Source organism: Rissa tridactyla, chromosome 2 (assembly GCF_028500815.1).
Source record: "Rissa tridactyla isolate bRisTri1 chromosome 2, bRisTri1.patW.cur.20221130, whole genome shotgun sequence".
NCBI classification, from domain to species: domain Eukaryota; kingdom Metazoa; phylum Chordata; class Aves; order Charadriiformes; family Laridae; genus Rissa; species Rissa tridactyla.
In genome coordinates this window covers 120793964-120819411 of record NC_071467.1, presented here as the reverse complement: position 1 = coordinate 120819411, position 25448 = coordinate 120793964, and the positions used below count along the sequence as shown (strand labels likewise).

At 38.6% G+C, this 25448-nt stretch overlaps 1 protein-coding gene across 1 annotated transcript in view; it reads right to left on the bottom strand.

Moving 5' to 3' along the window:
- Positions 1 to 25448, bottom strand: part of CPNE4 (copine 4) — a 190627-nt gene that overhangs the window by 50860 nt on the left and 114319 nt on the right. The window contains exon 7 of the mRNA XM_054191382.1: positions 3907 to 4005. Coding sequence (XP_054047357.1) covers positions 3907 to 4005 — 99 coding nt within the window. The remainder of the gene's footprint in view (positions 1 to 3906; positions 4006 to 25448) is intronic.

Below are 25448 nucleotides of genomic sequence, written 5' to 3'. Positions count from 1 at the left end.
TGCTACAGATGTGCATTTGAACAACAGGATGTATTGGTGCCATTTTTTATTGGTGATCAATATGAAAACAGTCTAGGTGTCAGAATATCACAGTCTATGACAGCAAGGTAGTTTTGGAACAGAAACACACACGAAGCTATTATCCTACTTCACTGAAAAGGTTGTTCATGATCAGGAATTCTTAAAACAGCATGAATTAATTTCACCTGTACCACCAACTTAAGACCAACCAGCTTTCACAGAATTCAGTCTTTTCAGTCATCAAGAAGCAACTGTCACTACGGGGAGACATAATTCAAGACTTGTGAATCTCACCCAGGACCCGCCACATTTTAGGAAAGAAATTCATAAACTAATTACACCACTCCTGATCAAAACATGTGATCAATCATTTCGAAAAGAAATCTCTCTTTCTCTCACGTACTACTGGTTCAACCACTAGCAAGCTGCCAGTGCTAGATTCACAACATTTATCTAAATGATGCCTTGTCTCAAACATAAATTCCCAAAAAATTGCACAGTGGAGGCAAGCCAGCTATAAGCTCATCTGATCAGAGGCTGACACTCAAAACTTGGGATAATCAATACACAGCCCAGGGATGGAACTGAATCAGTCTTAGAGGCACTATCACCTCCTGTAAGTAAGTAAGCAAGCGACACATATCCATTCTGATCATCTCAAGTCATTCTATAGCAGTTGATAGATTGGCTACAAGATACTTTTATTTTGCCTGAGGGGAAGTTGAAGAATGGGTCAGAATACTCTCTGCTTTCTGGAGGAGGAACTATGTCCAATTAAAAGGCAACATCAAGATCCTTATCAACTCCTCAAGAGATGAGTTGAGCTGATGAAATGGTGAGAAGTACTAGCAGTTCACAGAAGACACACAGTTCTTCCTGCTCACCCGCACAAACTATGATGTTACTCCCACCTTTATTGCTTAATCCTTTTATGGCAACTTGTGGAGCTGATACCAACTAATACAGATGTTGCTGATGGGCAGAGAGGGAGAGCTGTGCCATTGGTGTAACCTCCTTTAACACCATACAGATTTGCAGCTGCTACTGAAGGAGAGTTTCTAAATCGCCTGTCAATGATAAATCTTCCCTCCTATTCTCTCCAGTTGCCTTGGAGAGTGAAAAACCCTGTTTGTCAATCACTAGGATGTTTTGATTATCTTTTCGTTATCTTTTGACAAAACTATAGCAATGTACTGTAGCTGGCCATAAAGTCTACTGCACAAAAGAAAATATAACCAGAATAAAAAGTTTCACTCTGTCTCCTTAGCGACTCAAACAGGGATGTCAGACCTGAGTTCTGCTCTTTACACTGGCTTCCACAGCATCTGAGAGTAAATTGCAGGTTTTGGTCCTCATCACAACTCCCTGTTGTGATGCTATGGGCTGAAGGATGTAGCTGTCAGTTTTATTCCTCTGACTAAAAGGAGTACTACACAGAAAACGGAACATTTTCTGGTCGGAGGCTATGAAAATTCTTTTCTAGGAAGGAAGGACTATGTCTAACCTGCTAACCTCCTCACTCACATATATTTCTCTGATGTGGTCTTCCTTTTTAGAAATACCTAGCAACACATCCACTTGAAGGCAAACCACCTTTCTCCTCCTCTGCCATTCCCTCAAGGTTTACTAAACCATCTTTATACATAGTAAACACTTCGTTGCACATCCTTTTTTTGAGGGGGAGAATAAAACTAAAGAAAAAACTGATAAATGCTAATCACATTACTTAATGTTGCACAAAGGATGTTGAGATAAACTATGATGCATTTATGGGGTCCACAGCTAATGGCATATATTGCCTTTAGCAGCAATAGTTATTTTTGGAGAACAGAGAAAAAGGAGATAGGATGAGGGAGGGAGGGTAGGACAGAGAGAGAAAGAGAAAAGGAAATTGCTCTCTGTCTCCAGCTGAGTGACAAGTGCCATGGTCTCCCACACAAGTGACCTCTCCTGTACAGCATGTGATCCCCCACAATACTTTTTGCATAATAACTATATAATTTTCACCAGGGTCTGATCAAACTCCCTACTGCTTGTTATTGCCTATCATGCTGTTAGTGCTGACTGAAGCCTGCTTTCATCAGGTGCAAGAGCCATCTAGCATGCGCATGTATGTTTTTTGGGCAACATTTATTAGCCACTTAAATGACTATTACCTCCTATTGTATCCACTAAATCTTGTTTTCCTCTAGAATAGTGTACAAAGCAAGGATTAGAGAAGAGGAGGGGAGAAGGACTGATTCTCACTGATGGCAATTGCATCCCATCAGAACTGCCTATAACAACAGGATTGGGTTACGCAGGTGCAAGCCCACAGAATAACTGCACGGTAACAACAGAACGAGAGCAACAAGGAAGAAATAATGCCACGATGGCTCAGGCGGGCGGAGGAGAAGAGCTGCACTTATGCAGTGAAAAGTACATTGCAATGTTACAGGTGAAAGACAGCCTGCCAAATCGCAAATGGCAAGCCCTTAGCAAGACAAAGGTTCAGGCACTTAAAGCATTGTGCAACATTAAAACACTCCTGGACGGCACTCTGATACTGCAGCATCAGTCTAGAACAAGAATTGACAAAAGGCTGTACTAACTTCTTATGTCTCTGAAAGAGTAACCAACCTTTTTGCTAGCTGAGGACACTTTCTCCATCAGAATAAAGAATACATAGTTTACCCTTCACAGCCATTCCTGGTACACCAGACTGCAAGTCTCTTGTCTTGGGCAACAAGCTGTCTGTTTGGGAAGGACTGTGACACTATTTTGAAGACATTTACTTTGGAAATACACACCCTTTACCACTCTCACACAGTCCCTTTCCCAGCCACAGGTATTTGCATACAAAATTGAAATGGTGTCACATCACTGGCCTTGTTAATGTTATTCACTCTGGGATCTGTTTCCCTCTTTAGGTAGGTTTTCTTTCCACTCAAATTCAGTTTGGTTTAAGCTTTGGCAGGTACGGATTCATGTAAGTGCTGTAAAAGCTGCAAAAATTCATCCTCTTATAAGTGGGTCCTGTTCCTCTGACTTAACTTGACTCTGAGAGAACGAAACAGGGGTTTGTTTACACTCAGGTTTTGTTTAGAAGTTATTTATAATGGGCTAATAGATGACTGATATGTATCAACAGTATTTTACATACATAAGCAACATTTGCTAAACTCTAGGTTGTTCTAAGAATGTCAATAGAAGATCCAGAAGAATCATAAAACCTTCTTGACCTATGGAATAACCTAACTGCTTACCATTTATTAAGCACCTTTTGACTCTGTTAGCTTTCTTTAACACATTATAAACAGAACCTTAACGTGAAGCCCAAATAAAGCTTATTAGGCATTTCTGTTTGGTTTTGAGATGACCGTGAAGCAGTGAACACAAATTATCGTCAGATTAGAAAACCAACATTTTTAACTACCCATCAGAGAATTTATCAAAACGAACACCTTCAGGAGTAAGTAATAATAGGAAATGACAATTTCTAGAGTTAGATATGCCAAATCACTTATCATATTGAATAATTACCATCAACTTCAATTTGAAAAGATCAAGCTGCCATAAAGAAGTGAAATTATTAATAAGCTAAAAATTTCATTTTCCCTTAGGACCGTAATTCATGAGATATTTAGGAAACTGATTAGTTTCATCATGATGGGTTCAAGTTAGAGCTGGCAGCAATGAACGCAGCACAAAGTACAGGAAAGGCTGGTTTTTGTGTTTTCAGACTATCGTGTCCAGATAACAGTAAAACCTACAAGAGAGATCAACACAACAACTAAACTCCCAGGAGACAATAAGGCAATGTCACTTGCTTTATTACAGGATTGTCTGAGGAACACTGCTCTATAAAGCTTACATATTGAGATTGCTTAAGTGGTTTCCACTTACCTGTCTTCCTTCCATAGCTCCCCGCATTTCCTTGAAAGTCGAGCTAAATTCTCCAATGAAGTCATGCTTTCCATTGGAATCCCAGTCCCAAACTATGCACTGGGGAGGCAAAAGAGAAAGAACAAAAGAACACATTTTTCTCCAGATAGAAAACAGGTTTTATTGAAAAATACTGCAGGAGAAATTATGATATGCATTGGGTGGAGTATTTTTTCTCAAAGGAAATCACAAGGCATATTAAAAACATATTCTTGTCCAGATCAAAATGAAATGACAAGTGGAATCTCAACACAGCTTGCTGTTGGCTGATGAAAGCAAGTTCATGTATTTTAGAAAGAAAGGTTTCCTTGACTCCATCTTTTTGCTAGGTGTGAAAATACAGGATTATGTGTATTTGCATGTTCATGATCAAATGGTGTCCTGAATTAAGAGTAGCTTACATAACTGAAGTGCTTTACAAATATAAATTAATATTCAAAACACTAGTTGCCATGGGTAAACATTACCATTCTCATTTTTACAGTCAGTGAAGGTGAGACAATAGCTACAGAGATCATTTTCTGAAATGGCTTTGAATTTATACGTATCAGTGTTTGGTGCCCGTATCTTGGCTGTTTTCCAGCTTTGCTCAATAGTGACTATTCAAACCAAACCGGGCTGGTAGTCATTCCTAAATTCATGCATAAACGTGAATATCTCGATGAATTTGAGCTGTGCGAATTTTATTGTACAGACATTGCTAAATAAAATTCAGCTAGCCAAGACTGAAGCACATAGCAATAACTACATGCTTTGCTAACTAGAAATTCTAAAACCAGCCCAAAGACAGCAAAGGCGCTCACAACTTTAAAGAACAAAATCCCAAACCCAGCCTCATGGTCTCCCTAGCTAAAGCTCACGTACATTGACAGAATCAGGAGGCCTTTACTGAAAATGTTCTGCTACCAAACACCTCTTTCTCTTACTGTTTTTAACGCAGAAATGTCTCAAAGCCATCTGCACTGTCACATGAGAAGCGTGCTGACATTTGGCTATCAGATGGCTCGAGGGTAACTTTGAATCCCTCCCAAGGGCCAGAGTCTGGGCCTTGGTCTGTGCATGGGTGTGGGGTGATGGACTGGGTCAGTGGCAGTAGCAGAGGAGCCCCCTGGTGAGAAAGGCAGGAATAACAGATAACTGGGGGTGGTAGGGCAGCAATAGTGGGGTACCAGGGTTAACCACAGTGTATTTTTCAGATGAACACTCAGTTCATCTGAACTAGGTTCAGTGCTTCTAACGCAGCACTAGTAGTCAGACAACACAAGAGGAAAAGCGAGGTTTGCTCCTCAGAGAGTCCTCAAGCCATTTGAAGTTTGCTTCGTCCAAAGGGGCACTTTGAGTTCACCCAGAAGGGAACTGAAATTACTGGATATTGACTGGATCTTGACTGTTAAATATTTCTAGCAAAAGCATTTTATTGAAACAGACTTCCATGTCTACTGGTTACACTTTCTAACCAGCCTGAATAATTCAGTTGAAGTTGGTATGTGCGTGCTATGGCCAATCCCTTGTCATTGGACCACCAAACCAGTGGTTTGTAAACTTGGAGGGCAGGGGGAAACACTCCATAGAAAGCTTGAGATATGGGTAAAATGATTAAATTCTTTGAGTGAGAGCAAAAGGACAAAAAATCTTTCAAGAGAAAGACTATCTAACAACAACTTAACTTGCTACAAGTGGGGTCTCACACAAAGTCTGCCATAATCGCTGTTCATCATCTAACATCCTCCCACCACAGCCATGAGTTAATAAATGGCCTGTTTCACACAAATGTTTGTCCATGTGAGGTGCAATGACTTGAAGCATAGGAAGAAAGGTATTTAATCTGTATATCTAAGCCAGTTACCTGAATTTATTATGCTAGTAAGTGCCCAGGCACCTTGATCACCTTTGTAGAAGTAACACAGATAGTGATTTCACTAAATTCATACCCAGGACTCCTCCAGGCAGTATACCACCACCCACGTTATCATTTAGGTTCCTTTTTGGGTTTTTTTGTGTTGGTTTTTTTTTTTTTAAATAATGACTCTAGCTTTCTTTTGAACTTTCAGCGCTGTTCCACTCAGCCTCAGGAAGAGATTTGGTTCGATGCAAGAGGAATTTCTCTGATCCATGTAGAGGATGTGCAGCAGAGCTACAAAGGACTGCCCATAGGGAAAGAGTACAAGCATATCTCTTATTGCTACAGATTGAAAACAGTTTGAAACAATCAGTTCAATCAGTTGAAACAGTTCATTGGTCAGGCCAAGTCCTGGTTCTTGAGCCCTCTGTTACTTTTCCATCCTATCACCTGCAATTTTGCTTATTTTTTTTATGCAGACAAAAGGAAGATCTCCAGATCAAAAAGTGAAAATATTTTTCTCTAAGACTTGGAGATCCTTTGTAGCAACTTTGACATTGTGGGATGGGAGTGTAGAGGGTAGGGGGAAAGGAGGACAGAGTTCCTGTGGGCGTTTGTTTATACGTTAAATTTTATACAACAGTAATCAAATGAGAGTAGGTTTCTAGTTCTGATAGCGGTAATATTGCCTGGTACAAAACTAGAAACAATATTTTCATCACTAAGCCCTGGTGAAATCTTTATGATGAAATCTTCACTAATAATCACTCTATGTTTATTATCAACTGCAATTTTTAGATGAGCTGGTAAGACAAAAATTCCAAGAAAAAAATTAATTTACAAAAACCCCCTGAAACCATTTTTATTTAACAGAGCTTGAAACAGCTTCATTTTTTTTCCATGAAATTTCTTGTTAACCTAAATTAGTCAATTTTTATTGAAATTTCTTTCTAAATATTTAATGAAAAAATGGATGTCACAGATGAAGCATGACTTAAAAAGATTTTTTTTCTGTAATCCTGTGAAAATTATTTAAGATCCTAAAAGTAACACCAAGTAAAAAGATTTGACAAAATATCACAGCAAAATTGATATAAATGTGCAAGAAGTATAGTTTTAGTAATCCTGGCAACTTCACAAAAAAAACCCCAACCCTTATTGTGAAACTTTCCAACCAGATTTACCTTTCAGGTTCTGTCTTTAAACTCTATTGGAGCATAAATACAAGAAAAGACCCAAGGTTCCTCCAGGAAAAGGTACTTTGAAAAATTTCTGTTAGGACGTTAGATCTTATGAAGAGGGAAAAGCTCTGAGTGATGATTTGCGGTTAGAATTTTAACTGGAGATGCACAAAGTTAAATTACATTTAAAATGTCCACCCAACGGGGATCCAACTGCTTGTTTCTTTCAAGCTAGAGGTTTGCTAACTTTAGCTTTCAGAAAGCCAGATGGTACTTTAATCTTCATATTGGCTTCACGGAAAAGACAAACAATTACAGTATTATCTCAGTGCCATTTGCACAATTAGAGCTAAGGGAGAAAGGGGGTTCCTGCAAGTACATCCATTATGACTTCTTTTTTTAGTCAGAGTTTCACATCTGGCCATAGAAATTAATTGTTACTCTCTGAAAAACACATTGTAGACAGTAATGGTTCTGCATTTCGGCTGTATGTGAAAAGCATTTCTGAAACATATAAATACTGGGGTCTAGAAGTTTTTATAAAAACCCATTCAGACAGATAAAATAAGCAGGGAAGGACCCTTGCAAATAATCCAGACTCAGGTAAATACCATAGGTGATAATCAAAGGATTATTTCCCTATGAAATACTCTAAAGTTGGGGGTTTTTTTAAGAAGGCCCTATGTTCTTTTCAAATCAAATCCTCCATAAATCATCTTTTATCTTTAGGCAAACCGTAACATGTTCTTTGGGTCTGTACTCTTACAGGTTGCTTAAGCAGATGATTAACAGTATACCTACACTCTATTAAAAGTCTCATTAATTTAAGGAGGCTTCCCATATGCTTAATTTTAAACACTGGTAAATCAGTGTTCAGGTAACTGGTGAAAAAATTCAGTCTCCTACATATTGGTTACAAGCTCAGATGCAGGGAATAAAAAATTCTGTCTAATGCTGCACGGTGATGCAATAGCGCTGACCGGAATGATGGAGAACATCTGCCACCCCTGCATAGTCCTTCCTCCCACCCCAAAATATCTGCTGACTGCAGGGAGAGGGAACATTGCTTCAGGCCCTCTCAAGGAAAGGAGCTATGCCTCATAGAGCTAACCAGAAGGCTCAGTTAAGAGGACATCAGATGATCACTTCTAGATATCCACACCTTCATCCCTTCAGCTTTTCTTGTAAATATAACAAAATGAAAGATTTCCTTTCAGGCTGCATTTGAACTTTTCACTGGAAAAAGGAAGAAAAAAGGTCCATTTTAAAAATCTCAGGTGGATGCAGATGGAAATTTTCCCTGGTTTTATTTCTGTTCAGCTTTTTCACCAAGTGTAGATTTTGACAATACTCTCACTACAAAGGGAACTGCTGAGCAGCATGCAAGAAACTGGAGCTATAACAGCACAGGCTTCTTTGGCTGAATTTCCCAATGCTTCACAGAAGATGACAGCTAGATTAATCTTGCTACCTCTGCGTGAGCAAAAAACCAGACTTGCACAATTTCTGATTTTAATTATATTTCACAAAAACATTATCTGGACCATCCTCCAGCTCCAGCCAATACTGATGTTCTGTGATGTGATGATGCCTAGATAAGAAATAAACCAATTTCTCTATCCAGTGTCTCCCATGGAGTGAGGCAGTTTTCCTGTTAGATAATTCAACAGCAAAAAAAGAATTTCTACCTCAGATCCAGACCATATGATTCAAACTCTAACATTATCTTTTTAAAGTTTCATTTCTGTAATCTGACTTGAGACAGGAAAATAGCATTCCAATTCTCAATGTGAGATTCAGACTATGTTTTCACTGAGCAAAATCCTTGTACAACTGTCAAAAAATAATTCTTCCCATGCTCACCGTCCTATCTAGCTTTAACCACAATGAGAACTAAGTTAGAGAAAAGACTGACTACTGTAAGCAAGTGTTTGTGTATGGGTGTCTGTAGGTACTGAGGTTATTTTCCCTGTATACCTTTGGGGAAATGCTTCAAGTGATTTGTCCGCATTAGGTTGTCACGATGAGAGAACTATTATATACAGCACCTTTGGGCAGGGGTAATGGAGAGACTCGTAACTTAACCTTGCAATTTATGAACCAGCCCAAAACATGCTCCAAAGATTAGTTTTTAAAAGACTGGCAGCGAGTCTCATGACTAAAACCTATCTGGAGGCAGCTGACAGCCAGACCATGGAAACGTACTTCTTGAAAATAATCCATTTAAGCTTCCCTCAGCTGGCCAGACACTGCAGATTATAGCATGCACAAAGACAGCAAAAACTAGAAAATTGTCTGCCTTGCCAGCCTGAGTTTCTCCATCTCTGCGTATGCTCCAAGTCCAATTATGAAATGTTAGTATGGCTTGTGCTGGTACTACCTTGCCACCTAGATGGAGAGGTACTGGACATCCCTTCTGACAACATAAGAGCTTACTTAACTTAAAACACTTAACTAATATAAGAGCAAAACATACCAGCTTGGGTGGGAGAGAAGACCAAATCCTTGCTCTGCTCTCCAGCTGCTCTGTGCTAGCAGAAGAGCAAAACAGTCAGAAAGGCAGCAGCCTCGAGCACCTTGAGTAGTCCTTTGAATAGGAGGCTCCCTAGTCTGACCTGGCTCTGATGCAGGTGAGATCCTAGTTCATATATTGCATTAAAAATGAGATTTCTTTGTGTGTTGTTACCTCAATGTCTGTCCCCTGAGACTCAATAAGGAGTGGAAGGGATACCTTTCAAGGACGAGAATTACCTTTGTCCATTAAATGTCTGCAGTCCCTAGCTAGGTTTTAGGGCAACAGTACTGAACAAGAGTGGTTTAAATTCTGAACAGAAACTGTCCTGGGTGACTTTTCCTTGCATTTCTGTGAAACAAGGTATCTTGTGGTTAGGCAAGAAGGGGAATGCTTATTTTTGTATTTGAGTGCAATAAATTACAGCCCAGTCAGTTATAAAGTTCTTACCATTCAACTCTAAACTAAAATCAGACCACAATAATTTTTAGGTAAGAGTATATGTGACATTTACTGTCCCTCAAAGAAACAAAGTCTTGAGGAAAATGTCAGTGACCTGCTTTACTTCTAGAATCACTCTGAGCTACAGGAGGTATGAGGTGTCAAAAGGCTACAAACAGGAACTCTTTGGTTAATTCTCTAGGAACAGTGACAACATTAAAAAAAAAAAAAAAGACAAAAAAAAAAAGACTCAGAAAAGCCAAACAGAGAAGGTGAAAAAAAATATCAGAAAAATTTTTACTTGATCATCAAAGTGATTTTTCTGGAACAGTCTGTCTCTCATCAGGGCTATTATTACTTGATAACAAAGTAAACCTACTGTACCTCCCTGAAGTATATGTACCCCACTTGGAATACTTCAAAGAAGGTCTTTTTATAGGAAGGCCTTTATCTACTACCTACCCATTCTCCCCACTTGGGTACGAGAAAAGCTATGCAAAATGTTCAGTACAAAAGCTAAAACACTGCAAGTTATCCTGTTTCTGTAGTCATGATGTTCTAAGGCCAAATTCTACATTAGACACATTACAACCCTGGGTTACGTGCTGGAGAATAACTGCACGGGGGATTTGGTCTTTCCTGCTGTATGTGAAGTTCTTCACTTTGGGTTATTTTTCATCCAAGCTGGTCATCACAGTTTTCTCTTTTCAGTAGCTGTGCTTCTCCAAAAATTTAAAATAAACTTTTTATGGCTCATTTCAGATTTCCTCTGAAGTTGGGATCCAGTGAGAATAGAGTGAACCAGTTGAAATGAACCAATGTTTCTTGTGAGCCTCTCACTGTCTGAAGTAAAGCTTTCTTCACAGCACTGTAGATGAAATATTTGAACTTTTTCCTCTCAGAAAGACTACCTCAATTCCTCAAACTAAACTACTTTAAAAAACCTGGACTAATGGGGGAAAAAGAGCTCAACCCAACACTCTTAGGCTATGTGCAGCTTCTGTGAAGCCAACCTACGAACAACTTTCAAAGTTTTCTTCTTGACTATGAAGACTCATTCTTTTTGAAAACTGCATTTTCTGTTCTGCTGAATTTGAATGGAGTGATGGTCATCAGTACAGCAGTGCAGCCGAGTTTGCTCCATAAGCATGAGGTGAAATCCTGGATCCACTGCAGGCAATGAGACTTTTCCTATTAACTTCAACAACTGCCAGAATTTCGTCAATACCTTTGTGCCTCCTGTACATAGATGATGGTAATTGATATGTTAAAAGTTGACAGGGTTGAACCGGATTCAGATCCTTTGCCTATTAAAGGATACTTGAGACAGACACTCATTGATAGCTTCCTCTTGGTTAATGGTGATTCCCTTCTGCAGTAGGTATAGCACCCAAGACACAGTCAAAACACAAAGAAAAATAATCCAGTTTTCTCCAATGTTGGACACTGTTAAGACTGAGCTGGACAGGGTGCTGGACGATCTTTTCTACACCGTGCTTTTGCCAAGAAAGCACGGTCCCTTCCAACTTGGTATTCTATGATTCTATGATGATGATTCTAAGCACACAGGAAGTTTGGTTTTAACATTATCTTCCTGAGACAGAAGAATAGCATAGGGAAGGAGGATTCTTATTTTTCTACCAAAAGTGGCAGGTCTTCTGATTCAAGATCAGAGTGAGCGAGTCATATTTTATTGATGGCTGTGATACGACACCATCCTGAGCCTATTTCACTTCTTGACAAATGAAAACAGGGACTGTTTACAGAACCATCGTCACCAAGTCAGTCTCTCTACACCACCACTGGAGATTTGAGCACATTGGCAGTGGCTGAGCAATGACGGGAAGTCTCACAGTTGGATGTTGCCTCTTCTTGACAGCTCACAGCATGTAAGAACCATCAGGGTCATTTCAAAACCAATTACCCAAAACTGTAGATAGTTGATTACCCTTATTTGTATTACAAGGGTGCCTAGGAGCCTCAGACATAGATATTTCACCCTGTTCAGTGCTGACAAATAAACCCCAGAGATATTCCTCTGAAAGAGAGAAATATGCTATAATAAGTTACAACATTTGAGGGAAAACTTAAAAGTGGATTTTCAGTGACTCTGTAGGTTAAAAGCTTGCAGTCACAGTTAGGTTTATGCAACAGAATCCTCAGTATATATACAATTAACTGTGCAGTTACTAATCAGTTCAGCATGGATGTGAATGCACACTTTCATTTGTGCACTGGCCTAAAATAGAGGTCCGTGTAGTTGCCATGCATGCCTATACATTTATTAGAAACTACACTTTCTTTATGTTAAGGGCAAAGAACTCCACATGAAGTACATTTCTTCTTTTTGGTATTTCCTCATCCAAAGCACCCTTAGCAACTTAATATGCAACACAGAAATGAGATAATTTTTCAGTATTCTGCTTGTGCTCCTGAAGACTTAGTTGTCCAACAAACCAGTGAGCTGGCTGGGACATTTTTAAAGCAAAGATAAAATGGTGACTTTCTGTCAGAATCCATGAGATTCCAGTTTTTGAGCCTATGTCTTTGGCCTAATAGTCCATTACATAATGTGACACTTTTTTCACATATGATATGATAAATAGCAAACATAACAACAGCAAAACCTTCTGCAAACACTGCCCTAAGGCTCCTTTGGTGCTTCATCATCGAGATTATTAATGTGTCTCAGGTAGTTTTCTCTGTGTGTATCCTTCCTTTTAGTTCACAGTCTGTTCTGTCCCTATGCAAAAGAATCTGTCTTCCAAAACTTTTGTGAGAGGTGACAAACTAATGTACTGACCTAGTAGTGCCTCCTCTTGTTACCAACGTATATCTGACATTTGTGCTCATCTAACGAACAAACAATTCCCTGCGTACCAAAAAAAGGCACTGTTCATCAGCAGGCTTCTCTGATGTACCTATAGGAGAAGCTGGAGGCACAGCAGTGAAATTTATCATCATTCATGGGTGTGCATCAAAAAGCGCTCAGACAGAACAAGACTCTATCCAGTTCCCACTGTCTACTCTCAGTTCCTAAAAAAAGCTCAAGTTAGCTTTATCTTGCACTCTGAAAGTCAGCAGATAAAAATCAACCATTGCCTTATATCTCAAGCGGGAAAGGAAGATGATGAGATTTGGCAGAAAGAGTACAAGATGCTCTTCCCCACCAGAGCAGCATGAACCTGTCCCCAAACACCACTTGTAATAATGATGAGTGTTTATACAAAGTGACTGATTACACCGTTCTTTCTATTGTCAATCAGTGGGGGAGTTAATTACACGTATTTTGGATATCATTCCAAACGAATGACCTGGCAAACAGCATTGGGTTTAATGGCCCCGAACCAGTCACTCTATACCACAGCATAAACATCAGTGGAGGTGGATCTTCCCAATTATGGGTAATTTATAAAATTGAGACTGGCAGAGGTTTCAAACATGTAAAGTTTTTATTATAAAGTGGACAATAAATCAATTAAGAAATGTGAAGGAATTCTAAATGTTTATTAAAACAATATTCTAAACCATGTTTCCTATGGAAAATGAAGAGATGAAATATTTAGATTTCTAGATTAAGTAGAGAAGTCGTGCATAAGCCACTATAACTGAAATGGCTAAAGTACTATAAGAGGTTAAGGTAAAACCTAAGCTTAGTTTAAGGCTAAAGTTCACAGTTCTTTATCTCATATTCATATATTAGATTTTTTAAATCTATCCTTCTGAAACTTCTACTGAATATTTTGCACTTGTTATAGAAGTCATCACTGGGTGTAAATGGTCTCATTTCTGGGGTTTTTGTTTTTCTAAACTTCAGTTAGTGCCTTCACACAGACACACCATTACTTAAGGTGAACCCTCCATATATCTCTTGATTAGTGCACAGATTATGTACTTAAAAACAAAACCTCCAGCCTTTTTCAGCATTGCTTTTAAGTTAGTTTTCTGTCCACAGTCTTATTTTATCTCCTGTGTTGTATTTAGTGTTGAATTCATCTCCTGCATGGGTGCTGAAAATATCTTCAAGAAGAATCTAAAACCTTGCTCTGCCACAAGCTCCCACAGCAATGTATCATCAAAGATTTCCAGTAAGAGTTAAATTAGGATCATGACATGGTGTCTGCATCTTTAAAAAAAGATTACCTATCAGCTAAATAGCTGTTATTTTCCTGTTTCTTGGAAGCTTACGAACAAGCTAAACCTGTGAAACAGTAACACTGTTGACATATACCATATTTTTTATGTAACTGCTCAGATCTTTGGGTTTTTGTACACGTACAGTAACCTAGTTTCTGGGTTTAGTTCTTGTACTGGGTAGAAAATAAGACTTTAACAGTTTACATTATCTGCCTGCCTAAATCTATACAGACTTCCTTTCCTATTTGTTTTCCCCTTGTATCCATTCAAGTGTTGAATAAATGTTCTCCATAATTACGAGTTCTCAGTAACTGCGCTATATTTTCCGGGTTTATTTCTTTCCATAAAAATGGATGTGACGCTTTCTATAAGCAAACATGCAGTATGGTGGGGTGGAAACTTGAGGGTGAGCTCAGGTCACTGGGAAAACTGGCACACGAACAGGGAATTCCTGTGTTTGCCGATCAGGCCTGTTTCCAACATCTCTTGAAAATCAGGAAGGAACAGACTGGAAACCCAACGTGCCCAACAGCACCAGTTACTGTAGATGGCTCGCGGAACTGAAGGTCTGGGCATACATGGATGGGTTGAACACAGCAGCCTCTTCTGAAAGGATATTTTGTAAACATAGTGGCATGGAAGGAAGAGAGAAAAACTGTGGCAGAAAATATGCTGAGGAAAAAAGAACCACTGAGGTTTCCACATGGGTGAAATAATCTAGAAACCAGATGAAAGCCTAAGCCTAATGAGGTAATTGAGCGCTTTGCTGTAGCATTTAGTGAGGCCAGATTCTTCCTCTATGGAGAAGACGAGAGACTGTGGAATATACATATATATGATAATGTAGCATATTATAATTCTATATTAATGTAAAGAATATAGAATAAAAATTTTAAATACAGTATATAGTATCACATATATTAAATTATATATATAAAGTCCAAAACAACAATTAAAATAATACATTAATCTTGGTTTATACAAATCCTTCCCTGCTTTTTGAGCAAGGAAACATGATGCCGTGTAAACATTGACTCATAGGTAACTCAGCTATATATACCGGAACTAAAAGAAGGAATCTGACAGCTTTCTGTACTTCTAAGAGACAAATAGTCTGCTGCACACAGAATGCTCTAGAAAGGAGTTGCCTTAAATCACTATTGTGACTTTTTTTTTGCCAAATATGCAAAGCAAAGTATGTGCAAACAGAAATTTATTTGATTAATTTTGTTTCCCTCCTTCTTCTGAACCATCTACAAACAGATGATGATTTCTGTGAAATGATATATTTATTTTGAAGAGTTTCTGTGCTTATCTTGTTCCTCACTTGTGAGCAATTTGTTGTGAATAAGTGAAGGTTCAAAGTTTGGTACTAAAAAACCTCAACAAAATTCTGACATATTCACAACACAGTAAAATTAAGAGCCCAAAGTGCCCAGAATCAGCACTGAGGAGCCCAATTTAAGATTTTCATGAAGGAAATATCCATTCAAATTCTGCTTCTTGGCATGTTTTTCAGTGACAATAAAAGGTAATGTTGTTTAGTATCAAGTTTATCTTTGGGATTTCTCTGTTTCCATTGAACTATCACATTTCTAACAGATACTTAGCAGTTTTGAAGAAAATCCTGTATCCAGTCACCTTTCCTCCTTCCAAATAAGCAAATTAATGCCAAACAAAGAAACTGACATGGCTATCGTCAGCAGCATATGAATGAGGTGTCAGAGATACACCTACATCTTACCCCAAAGACCCAAGATTTTGGCAAAAGATACTAGTGAATACAAATACTCTGATCTGGACTGTGGACATACTCTGAACTAGACTGTGGCTGGCACTGACGTAATTTGAGTGAATCCTCAGGTAACGGGGTTACGGGGTGGATTTTTCAGTACAGGGACCACCCTCCAGATTCAGGATGGCATCGAAGGTTGCTGCAAAAAATTTCTGCTGCAACTCCAAGTGCTGCTGCATCTGAGATGTGCCAAAACACTTCTTCAAAGGACAAGAGAGCTGACCCTGTTTACTGGCCTGATTCCAGCACAAGCAATTAAATTTCTACCATCTCAACAACCCCTGCAGTTCCGACTGGAACAGTGTTATTTGCTGCTTCCTGCCCTGAACTGTCGCAGAGGGTTTCTGCGTCCTCTTGAGGAGCTGCTGCAGTTCACCCCCAGAGGTGGCTGCCTAACAGCTGCGGATGAAGCCTTGCTCACGTGCAAGACTTTGCGATTACTGTGTTGAGAGCAACTAAGAGCTAAGACCTTCACTGCTTATTGTTCCACCATCATCTCTCATCACTTGAAGAAAATCTAGGTCTGGCCCCTTTTTGTTACGGAAGATGACTAAGTTGTGAAGAGCAACTTAAAATACTTACAATTCCATGGCATAGAAGAATAAAATGAAATCATTTGTACATATCTGCCCATTTTCTGCTTCCTTCTCTGGACTTCAAATCAGTTCCCAGGGTGCAAAGGAGCGATGAGATTAAATGAAAGAAAATGGCTGATTGCCTATGAACTTTCTGTAAAAATAAACTCCATACATTTCAGTATGCCTGCTTTCAAGTTAAAACTACCCATTAACGCACCCCAGACTGAAGAATACTGCAAGCAGAATGGGAGAAAAATAGCATGATTATCATGCTGGAGTATTTTATAGCTTATAAAATTAGCAAACAGCTTTGGAGAAAAGCAGCAATGCCCATTACCACTGGGTTTACCAGAGGGCTCAGGTGATTTGAGAACGCAAAGAAATGCAGCATTTTGGAAAAATGAGAACTTCGGTAAAGAGTGCAGCTAGTACTTTAAACCCCAGACTTTCAAAAGGTGAAGGTCTGTGTTTGTTCTGTAAATAAATGGTAGGAAGTAACAGTGCTCAGATATCCAAGTACCTTCTCTGACTATGCAATCAGGTACTTGATTGCACAAATGACCAAAATTATGCCAGAAATAACTGGAGGTGAATAAGAAGAGGCCTGGTTAAAACTGAGCTGATAATTCATTCCCTAATGTCAACATTTTGTCAGATTAATGTACAATTTCCTTTGCCTTCAGGAAAATGTTGTAGGTGTGGACATTCTTTCTTTATTCTGCTAGGTGAACTACGAAGCTATCATTAAAATAATTACCAATGGAAGAAGAGGGAGAATCAAACATTTAATTCAATGTAATTATAACCCCCATTTCCTCCTAATGTGGAGGAAATTTATCTCACTATGATTAAAAGAAGTAAGGACGCTTAAGTAAAACATGTGCCTGTATCAGTACACTAGCTATTTAACAACAATCACATTTCAATAAAAAAGAAACCAAAAAAAAAGAAAAGAAAAAAACCCCACCCCTAAACAGAAAAATATTCAGGCAGAATAAAGTAATTGTTCTAACTGGTCATCAGATGTTCTCTGAAGACTACCCACAAAGAAAAGTAATTGAAAAGAAATCCAAGTTCATCCTATTAAACAACCACAACCGGAACTAACAGGATTTTTGAATATCTTCTCTATTTCATCATGTTCCTTCTCCTAGTTTCCCAAACCATGTGGTATGTTTGCACATTGGCTCTGTACAGATTGCCACTCTTTAGAGATATATTTTCACAGATTTATGCAAAGCACAAATATACTGTATCTTTAACAACTGTGAAAAGGAGATGGAAGAAAGAGCACTGAAAAACATGTCAAAATTCACATATTAAAAGTAATAAAAATAAAGAATTCCTAGCAGAATACTCAGTAGTTTGGGCATCCTTTAGCACTAGGAGACAAGTTTCCCTATAAGAAAAGTAGAAGAGAAAACCCCACCGGACAGATGAGAAAGACACAAAAGAAAAACATTAATCAGTTAGTCATTCTGATTTTACCCTGCTAATAATAAGAAAAAAAATCTTTTTGGTTCAAACACAGTTTACAAGGTATAAATTTTCCTTATTTGTGATGTGTGCACAGGGACTGACGTTTGCAATGAAGTGTTTTAGCAGGTTCCAGCACACTTGGTATCGTAAAGAGCTACAGAGAATCATGTTACTGAGCTTTATCGGATGCCTCTGACAAGTCACCAGTGCAAAGATTTTGGTTTCTTTGACTTCACTTTCAAGAAAAATAGTGAGAAATTTTAGCTCTTATTACAGTAACAGAAATAAAGTAGCTTTTCTTAAAATGCAGTGACTTCTACAAATGACTGATTATTGTTATCCTTCCCGTTACTGTGTTCAATTCTTTTATTATTGTGAGCTACATTATCTGAAACCACTTGTATAAGGCTCTGGACTGCAGGTGGCACCATTATGTCATTATGAAATGAAACAACATTATTCCTGAGACAAGTAGGCAGCACAGAGGAGTCTAACCTACTTAGTGAAGTACTCTATGAATATAAAGTATGCAATCTAATACTAGTCATATACAGGAAAAACAATTCCCTCTGAGGCAAAGATTAGGAGGTATCATCTGATGCAAACTGTCAACATTAGCTGAAGTAAATGGAACTGTATCATTTACACCAGCTGAGAATGTCCCATTGACCTTCAATGGCCTTTGGATGGGGCCCTCAGAAGGAACACCTGAGAAAAGAAAATCTGCAGGCATAAAAGTGTGAGAGCTCTATCTTTAAAACAGCTGGTCAGGAGTAAAGTAGATGCCGCAGTGCATTGAATGCTGCTATGCATTGTGATGAAATGAAGAGCAGATATAATGATGAAAAAATCAAGCTGTGTCATTTTTATGAACATTACTAATGTGACATTACATTGCTTTAAAAGTACTGATAAAATTGTATACCATCGATGTTTTACAAAAGAAGAAAGCAGCGTATCAGGAACACATCTTGTACACAACTACCACCCTCCCAGAAGCTGACCCTATCCTACGTACAGATAACAAGAAGTTTGTGGTGCAGTTGGCAAGAAGAGGATGCCGGCTTTGCAGAGCTACTTGGAAAAAGAGGGAACTCTAATGCCACTTACCTAATTTTGTGCTATGATGTATGTGAAAAATACATTAGACCTGTGTCTAAATCTGAATTACCCAACATAGCACGCTAACTGCGGAAGCTCTGCAGTCAGCACAGACTTTTGTCCACCTTTCACTTGCATACACAGAAATATTTCTGATTTGTGTTGACTCTGCTGTGTACAGAAACACTGGTTCCTGGGAGAGTGCTGTGGAGCACTCAAAAGAGGTTCCTCTTGCTAGCAAGGAGACCAGCATGCAAGGTGTCCCGCACACAAAAGCATTCACTTCCACTACATGAGCACCAGAACGTCAGCAATTAGCTTCACTGTCTTTCAGGTTCCTGCAGTATCATCGGGAGGAGTTTTGTAAGTCAGTAGTAGATGTTGATCTCCCTGTAAGCTAGCCCCCACCTACCGGTTTGATCAATTATTCTAGAGCTATATAAACTGTCCCAGGGAGACCTCCTTTGGATGTAGGAAAAATATTGTTGCTTAGCAGTCAGTCGGTTAAAAGTCAAGATATTAAGGTGAGTAGTCAGTGGGGACTCGCAAGTGGAAAAGTGAAATCCAGGGTAGAATCTCCCAGGAAATATAAAGAGAAATAGGTAAATAACCTTTTATTTCAATGGGCCTGAGAGTACTCGAGGCTTAGAGAAACCTGCATTCCAGACAAGCTAACATCATACAGGATAGAAATTTCTTCAGTATTTGTCATACGCTTTGCTTTATGACTGCCCACAGAGCAGCGTTAGGCTTAATTCCAGTAGTGTATAAAGAGCTGGCATGGTCCTTAATGGAGATTCAAATCACTGAAACAGATCTCAGACTAGAAAATGGACTCATTTTGAAGTCATAATTTCATTTCAGTATTGCACTATGCAAGTATGAGCTGAAATAAACTATGAAATTCACAGAAAGATGTCAACTTGTTACACATAATTAAATTCTCACCATCTTACTGCTACATTCAGTCAGAAAATGTTTGTACAAAATACTTCATATTCTGAAAAGACATGTAGGTATTTGAGCATAAGATCCGTGTCTGGAACTCCTGGAATAATTTGGGGCCAGGAGTTAACCTCTGTGCATTTTTTTTACTTGTCTATTAAAAGGAGGTAACAATAATCAAGCTGGTTAAGTACTTTTTTTCAGATATGCTAATGAAGAGGTCTCCAAGAAGAGAGCGTTGCTTTTTTTAAAAGGAATAGCTTTTATTAAGCATTGTTGGTTCCTCATGCTATATTCTAATTCCCTTCCTTAGTCGACAGCCTAGCTATCCTGTTTATCTCTAAGATCCCGCCTGATATGCCTATCCTTGATAGCATTTGTAAATAAAGAACCTTTTTCTAATGAGAGCATGGGGGAAAAGGTTTTCCTCTCCCTGGAGGACTTTCAGGATTTCAGAAGCCTCCCTCTTTCTGTATCAGGACAAACCCGAGACCATTCACATTTCTCTTAGGGTCTGAGGGGGGGAACAGAAAAGAGCATTTCTGCCCTGAGTAGGGCACTTTTTGCTTTGACTTCCCGCTCCACCATTTTGCCCCCTTTCCAGTGATGGGCTTTATCCACCAAGAGAGGAGCTATTCTAGGCTTCTGCTCGGTGCCTCTCTCTTATTCTTCTCTGTTGGAGCTGCTTTGCTTTGCATAAATCTTTAAATATTTATTAAGGCAAGGTTTTGAACCTGAGTTTCCCACATCAAAGGCAAGCGCTTAAATATGGGATGATAGCATAAGCCTTTCTCTTGTTCACTCCCCCCAGTCCAATTATATAATGTGGATCTGCTTCAATAGAAAAGGCTGGTAAAATCAGCTCGCAATTAGCCAATATGCGAATGACTTGTATTCAAACGGGTTTTCCACATCTCAGCCAGCTGTTCTGTGCCATGGGCTCTTGCAGTGCTAATCGCTCACTCTCTTTCTTTCTCTCTGTCATTCTAACCAGAACTTCCCATCCTGTTTAAAATATTTCTCAAGGGATATTTTTGTCAAAATAGGTACATTTCCATGGATTTTCAGAGGCAGATAAATCAACCTCTTCTGCCAAACAATCGTCTATGGAAAACATCCATTGATGCTTAGCAGCCACCTTACAGCACTGCTGAGTGTCAAGAAGAAGTGGCAGTGTGCCCAGGTTCTAACACTGATGTGATCTCCATCATTATTTACGTACATATTATCACTCTTCCTATCCACAGGCACTAGGAAAAAAATGGACTTAAGGTGCAGAAATTCTTGGCTATGCTGCCTCAATATCCCTGCATTAAAGCAGAAGCGTGTCGCGGCTTGTCCAGGTATCGTAACATTTTTAAGTTTGATCTCCTGGAGTCCCGTGACTGTATCTCAACCCACATATAAAAAAAAGTGAGTCTTTGTACCTATGAGAAAAGTCTGAAAACCTGAACAGAAGGTAAGCAATAGTATTAAAAACTTTATGCTTTTATTTCAATTGTGTAACTTGCTGAGATGTAATTCGTTATTTTGAACAATGGTGCTTGTCAGCATTATCCAAGGTAATGGCAGGGTTGAGGCTTTACTTTCTGTAGTTCTCTCCAGGGTATTTGCATTGCTATTAACCAGCTTCACATCACAAGTACATAAAATAATTAACTGTAAAGCATTTCAAAATCCTTGAAGGAAAGGCTCTGAATAAATACAGAATATTAAATCTATTAAGTAAACGTGTTAAGGAAAGATACATTAGTTCCACACATTGAAACTGTGAAATAAAGAAATGTATTTAATGAATGCACAAGAAAGCAGGAAAGAAAAGGAATAGCTCCTTTCAGTGATTGTGACTCTAATCTTTCATTCACTTACATAAAAATGGCTATTTATTACCACAGCATACTCGCTGAAGTTACAAAATCAAATGCAGTTAGCAGAAGTGTCTTTTAGTGTTGTGCTCTTCACTGTGTTAGAAGATCCCGTCTTTCTGAAGAACTAAAAAATACCATAGGAATTCATCAAACATGACAATTAACTGGCCCCTACCAGGAACAATGATCCCTGCCTCTGTTTTGTAAAATTTAACAAGTCAGTCAATTTAACAGACAGTTGAGTACAGAGGGGGCCTAGATATATAGCTAGACAAAATAATAAAGACAAGATACAGAAATAACTTTACAAACAAAAATTTTTCATCAGAGACTTGTGATTTTGATTTCTCCAGCTTAAGACCCTTTCAAGAGATTTTTCAGAAAGCGCTGAGAATATACCCTTTTGAAAAGTCAAATCTTCCTAGACTGCCTCAGGTTAGGTGCACAAAAATAATTGGTACCTTTTTTAAATCATAGCCAAAAATCTCAAGCGTATTTCAGTTAAAAGCCCTTGAATCAGACTTAGGTCACATGGTTTCAGTTTCCTTCCAGTTTAGGGACAGGGCTTGGAGATAAAAACATCTTTCATATTTATTCTTCTGTTCTACATATTCATCTAAGAGAAATACTGTTAACAAGGTCATTTGAATTCAAAATATAAGGTCCCTTCCAGGCTAAATTATTATATAATTTTGTAATCATCTATGGGTATCTAGATCTAAAATATTAGCAGAAGGCTGTGTAACTACTCTCATTTTTTCCAGGGGATGAGTCCTGAAACTTAGGGAGGTCTGGTATCCACTGACTCAGGACAAACCCAGGCCTGAAGAACACATGCAATCTCATCCCAGCTCAGAAAGCCTTTCTACGGTTTAAGTAATTTCACTGGTATGCTTTATTTGTGCCGTCAATATAGTGGATATAATACAATATTTAAGGAGTTCTGAGGGGGCTTTGGAAGTAAATGTAATGTTAATAAAATTGGTAGAAAAAACCCCCACGCTTTAGAAGTGCTGATATTATGTAACCATGATGTCAGAACTGAAACAAAAACGGCTAGAAAAAAGTTAAGGTATACCATTCCTATATGATACAACATATTATCCTTTTAGGATGTGTGATGGTCCTCCTTCAGTTATCAGTGGAGGGAAGAAAAAAACCACAAAGAAGTGATGCTTAGACCTGTATTTGCTTTAAAGTAGGTTTGATACAAAACTCAAGGTAATGTAGGAACAAGGTCAGATACAGATATTAAAATTTGGACTGGATCCATCTATCTCTCATTAACTGAGATGTAATAGCCATTCTCAACAACTGAGAAACGTATGAAGCAACCAAGCCCCTTTTTGGAAATCACTAAGAAGCAATGGAGCCTTCAAATGAGAAGGAGATTCACATCACCTCTCAAAAAAAAAAAACCCTTGAAAAAAAGGAGTCTCACTGAAATGTCTTTCTGTGAGACAAGTGGGGATAGCAGAGGAGAAGCTGGGCTAAAAATCACTGGAAAGCCAAAAACAAAGCAGGAAAATCATTTTGGCTCAGCACAAAAGAACTTGACAGTATGAGCAAAGAAACTGCCTGTTACTTGATGGTTGTGTTTAGACTAACAGGACTTTGCAAACTTTCTGTTAAAAAAAAAGGACCCAAAACCAGGACTTAATCAGAAACACTCCTGAGTTCTGAAGCAAATGCCGCTCTCCAAGATGCTTAAGTATAGCATGGGTCAACAAGAACAACTTTTCATTAATTGCAATGCACTGGAGATGGGTCATAAGCTAGAAAGGAAGTAAAAAGAAAGCTAGGGACCATTTTATTTCAGAACAATTTTTTTTAATTAGGGCAGAGAGGAAGGAGAGAAAATAAGCTGACAGGCTTTTTTTCCAGCTCCTACTACCTTTTTATAGATAAAATCACTGTGGTCTGGAACAGGAAGAGGAACTACGGAATTATTACTAGCATGGCAATGCCACATAAAAAATTGATTCTCAAGGAGGAGAAGCTTTAGGCAGCTTGTTCAGCCTTTAAAAAATCAAAGTGGAGTATAAAAGAAGTCATGTGTTAAGCTGTTTTTATAAACTCCAAGCACAATTAATTTCAAAATAACAATCTGTTCTTGTTCATTGAATAAAAGCATTCATGCTCAAATATGGTTATGTTTCTCCGTTGTAAGAAATTATGGTAAATGAAACATGCGGTTGCTCCTTGCAGTGCTGGAACATTCATTTTAATAACACTGTCTCCTGTAGATGAAAACAGTATTTTATCACAAAGCCAATGGCAATGTAACTTCTCAAGTACTATTCCAAATTTACAAGGTATTTTAAGATTCCCAGAATACACTCAAGATACTTTATTTACAAAATATACCAGGTAGAAAACTAAAATGACTAATTGGTGGTCCCTTTTCATACATGACAGCTGGGAAGTGCAGATCTTGTCTACATGAAACATATTCCTCTGAAATAGGCTTTTCTACAAACTGTGAGGAGGCTTGAATCAAGCACCTGAACAGCAAAGATGCTGACTGCATACAACCTGTCCTGCAGGAACATCACCCTGAGCTTGCCCCATCCTGTCCCCTTGCACAGGGACAGAACTACGTGAAACACTATCTTTACTGGAGGTTGCAAAACATGTCACACAAACTTGCCCTGTTTGATCCAAGCCAATTGAAAAAAAAAAGAAAAGAAGAAAACAGAAAAAGTCAGGGGCTTTCAATTCCCAGTTTTTAAATTTAGAGAAGAACATTTATCTATGAAAGTAGTAGCAAAAAAACCCCCACATTTGGTTTTGGGGAGGACTTCTTTTGATGAATAGGCTGGCAAAACTGTCATAGATTCAAATTGTTTCAGGTGAACCAAGCAGGAGGTTTTGGTGGAAAAGGTTGGGATGAAAATCCTGACAAACTTTCTTTGGCCCTTTGTATTTTTATGCTGGTTTGGGGAGATGTATGTTAAGCATAAAAATGGTATGAGCAGAGGGATGGGTGAAAAAAGGAGCGAACACACTGCTGTCCCGAGGCTCTCCTTCAGCACAGCATTGTGTTGGCATAAATAGACTATTCGCTAAGTGCTCTTGTGAGATTGCTTTTGTAGGACTATTGAAGACTCGCACAGATATTTCTCTCTCTCCAGAACATCAAGTAGAAGGACACATCTAAAAGTTACAAAAGGATCCTGGCATCAATGGATTTTGTGCAAACTTTCCTAAAAGATACAGGACAATATTTTTGAAAAATGATCAATAATTCTGGATGTTTCCAACAAGTAAAACTTGTACAATACTGAGATATTGTAGGAATGGATATCCTGTGAGCAGCATAAATTGGTGGACAGATAAAATATGGAAGGTGAAGGAAGGAGGTTTTTCTTGGCAACTGTTAACGGAATAGTGCTTACAAAATGTGCATGTGTTCATTTTTCTCAGTCCTGGCAAACAAATAAGGGAAGCTTTCAGTACTAAAAATATGCCTATGTTTTGCAGAATTCACTGGAATCTGTGGTGTTTGGGGGTGTGAAGGATCACTGCATCTGCCACTGGAATTGGGGGACACATATCGTATGTCCAAAATATCACAAGCAGAACTGATTCTAGTACCAGCCTCTGCTAATGCTGTAATCCTTGAA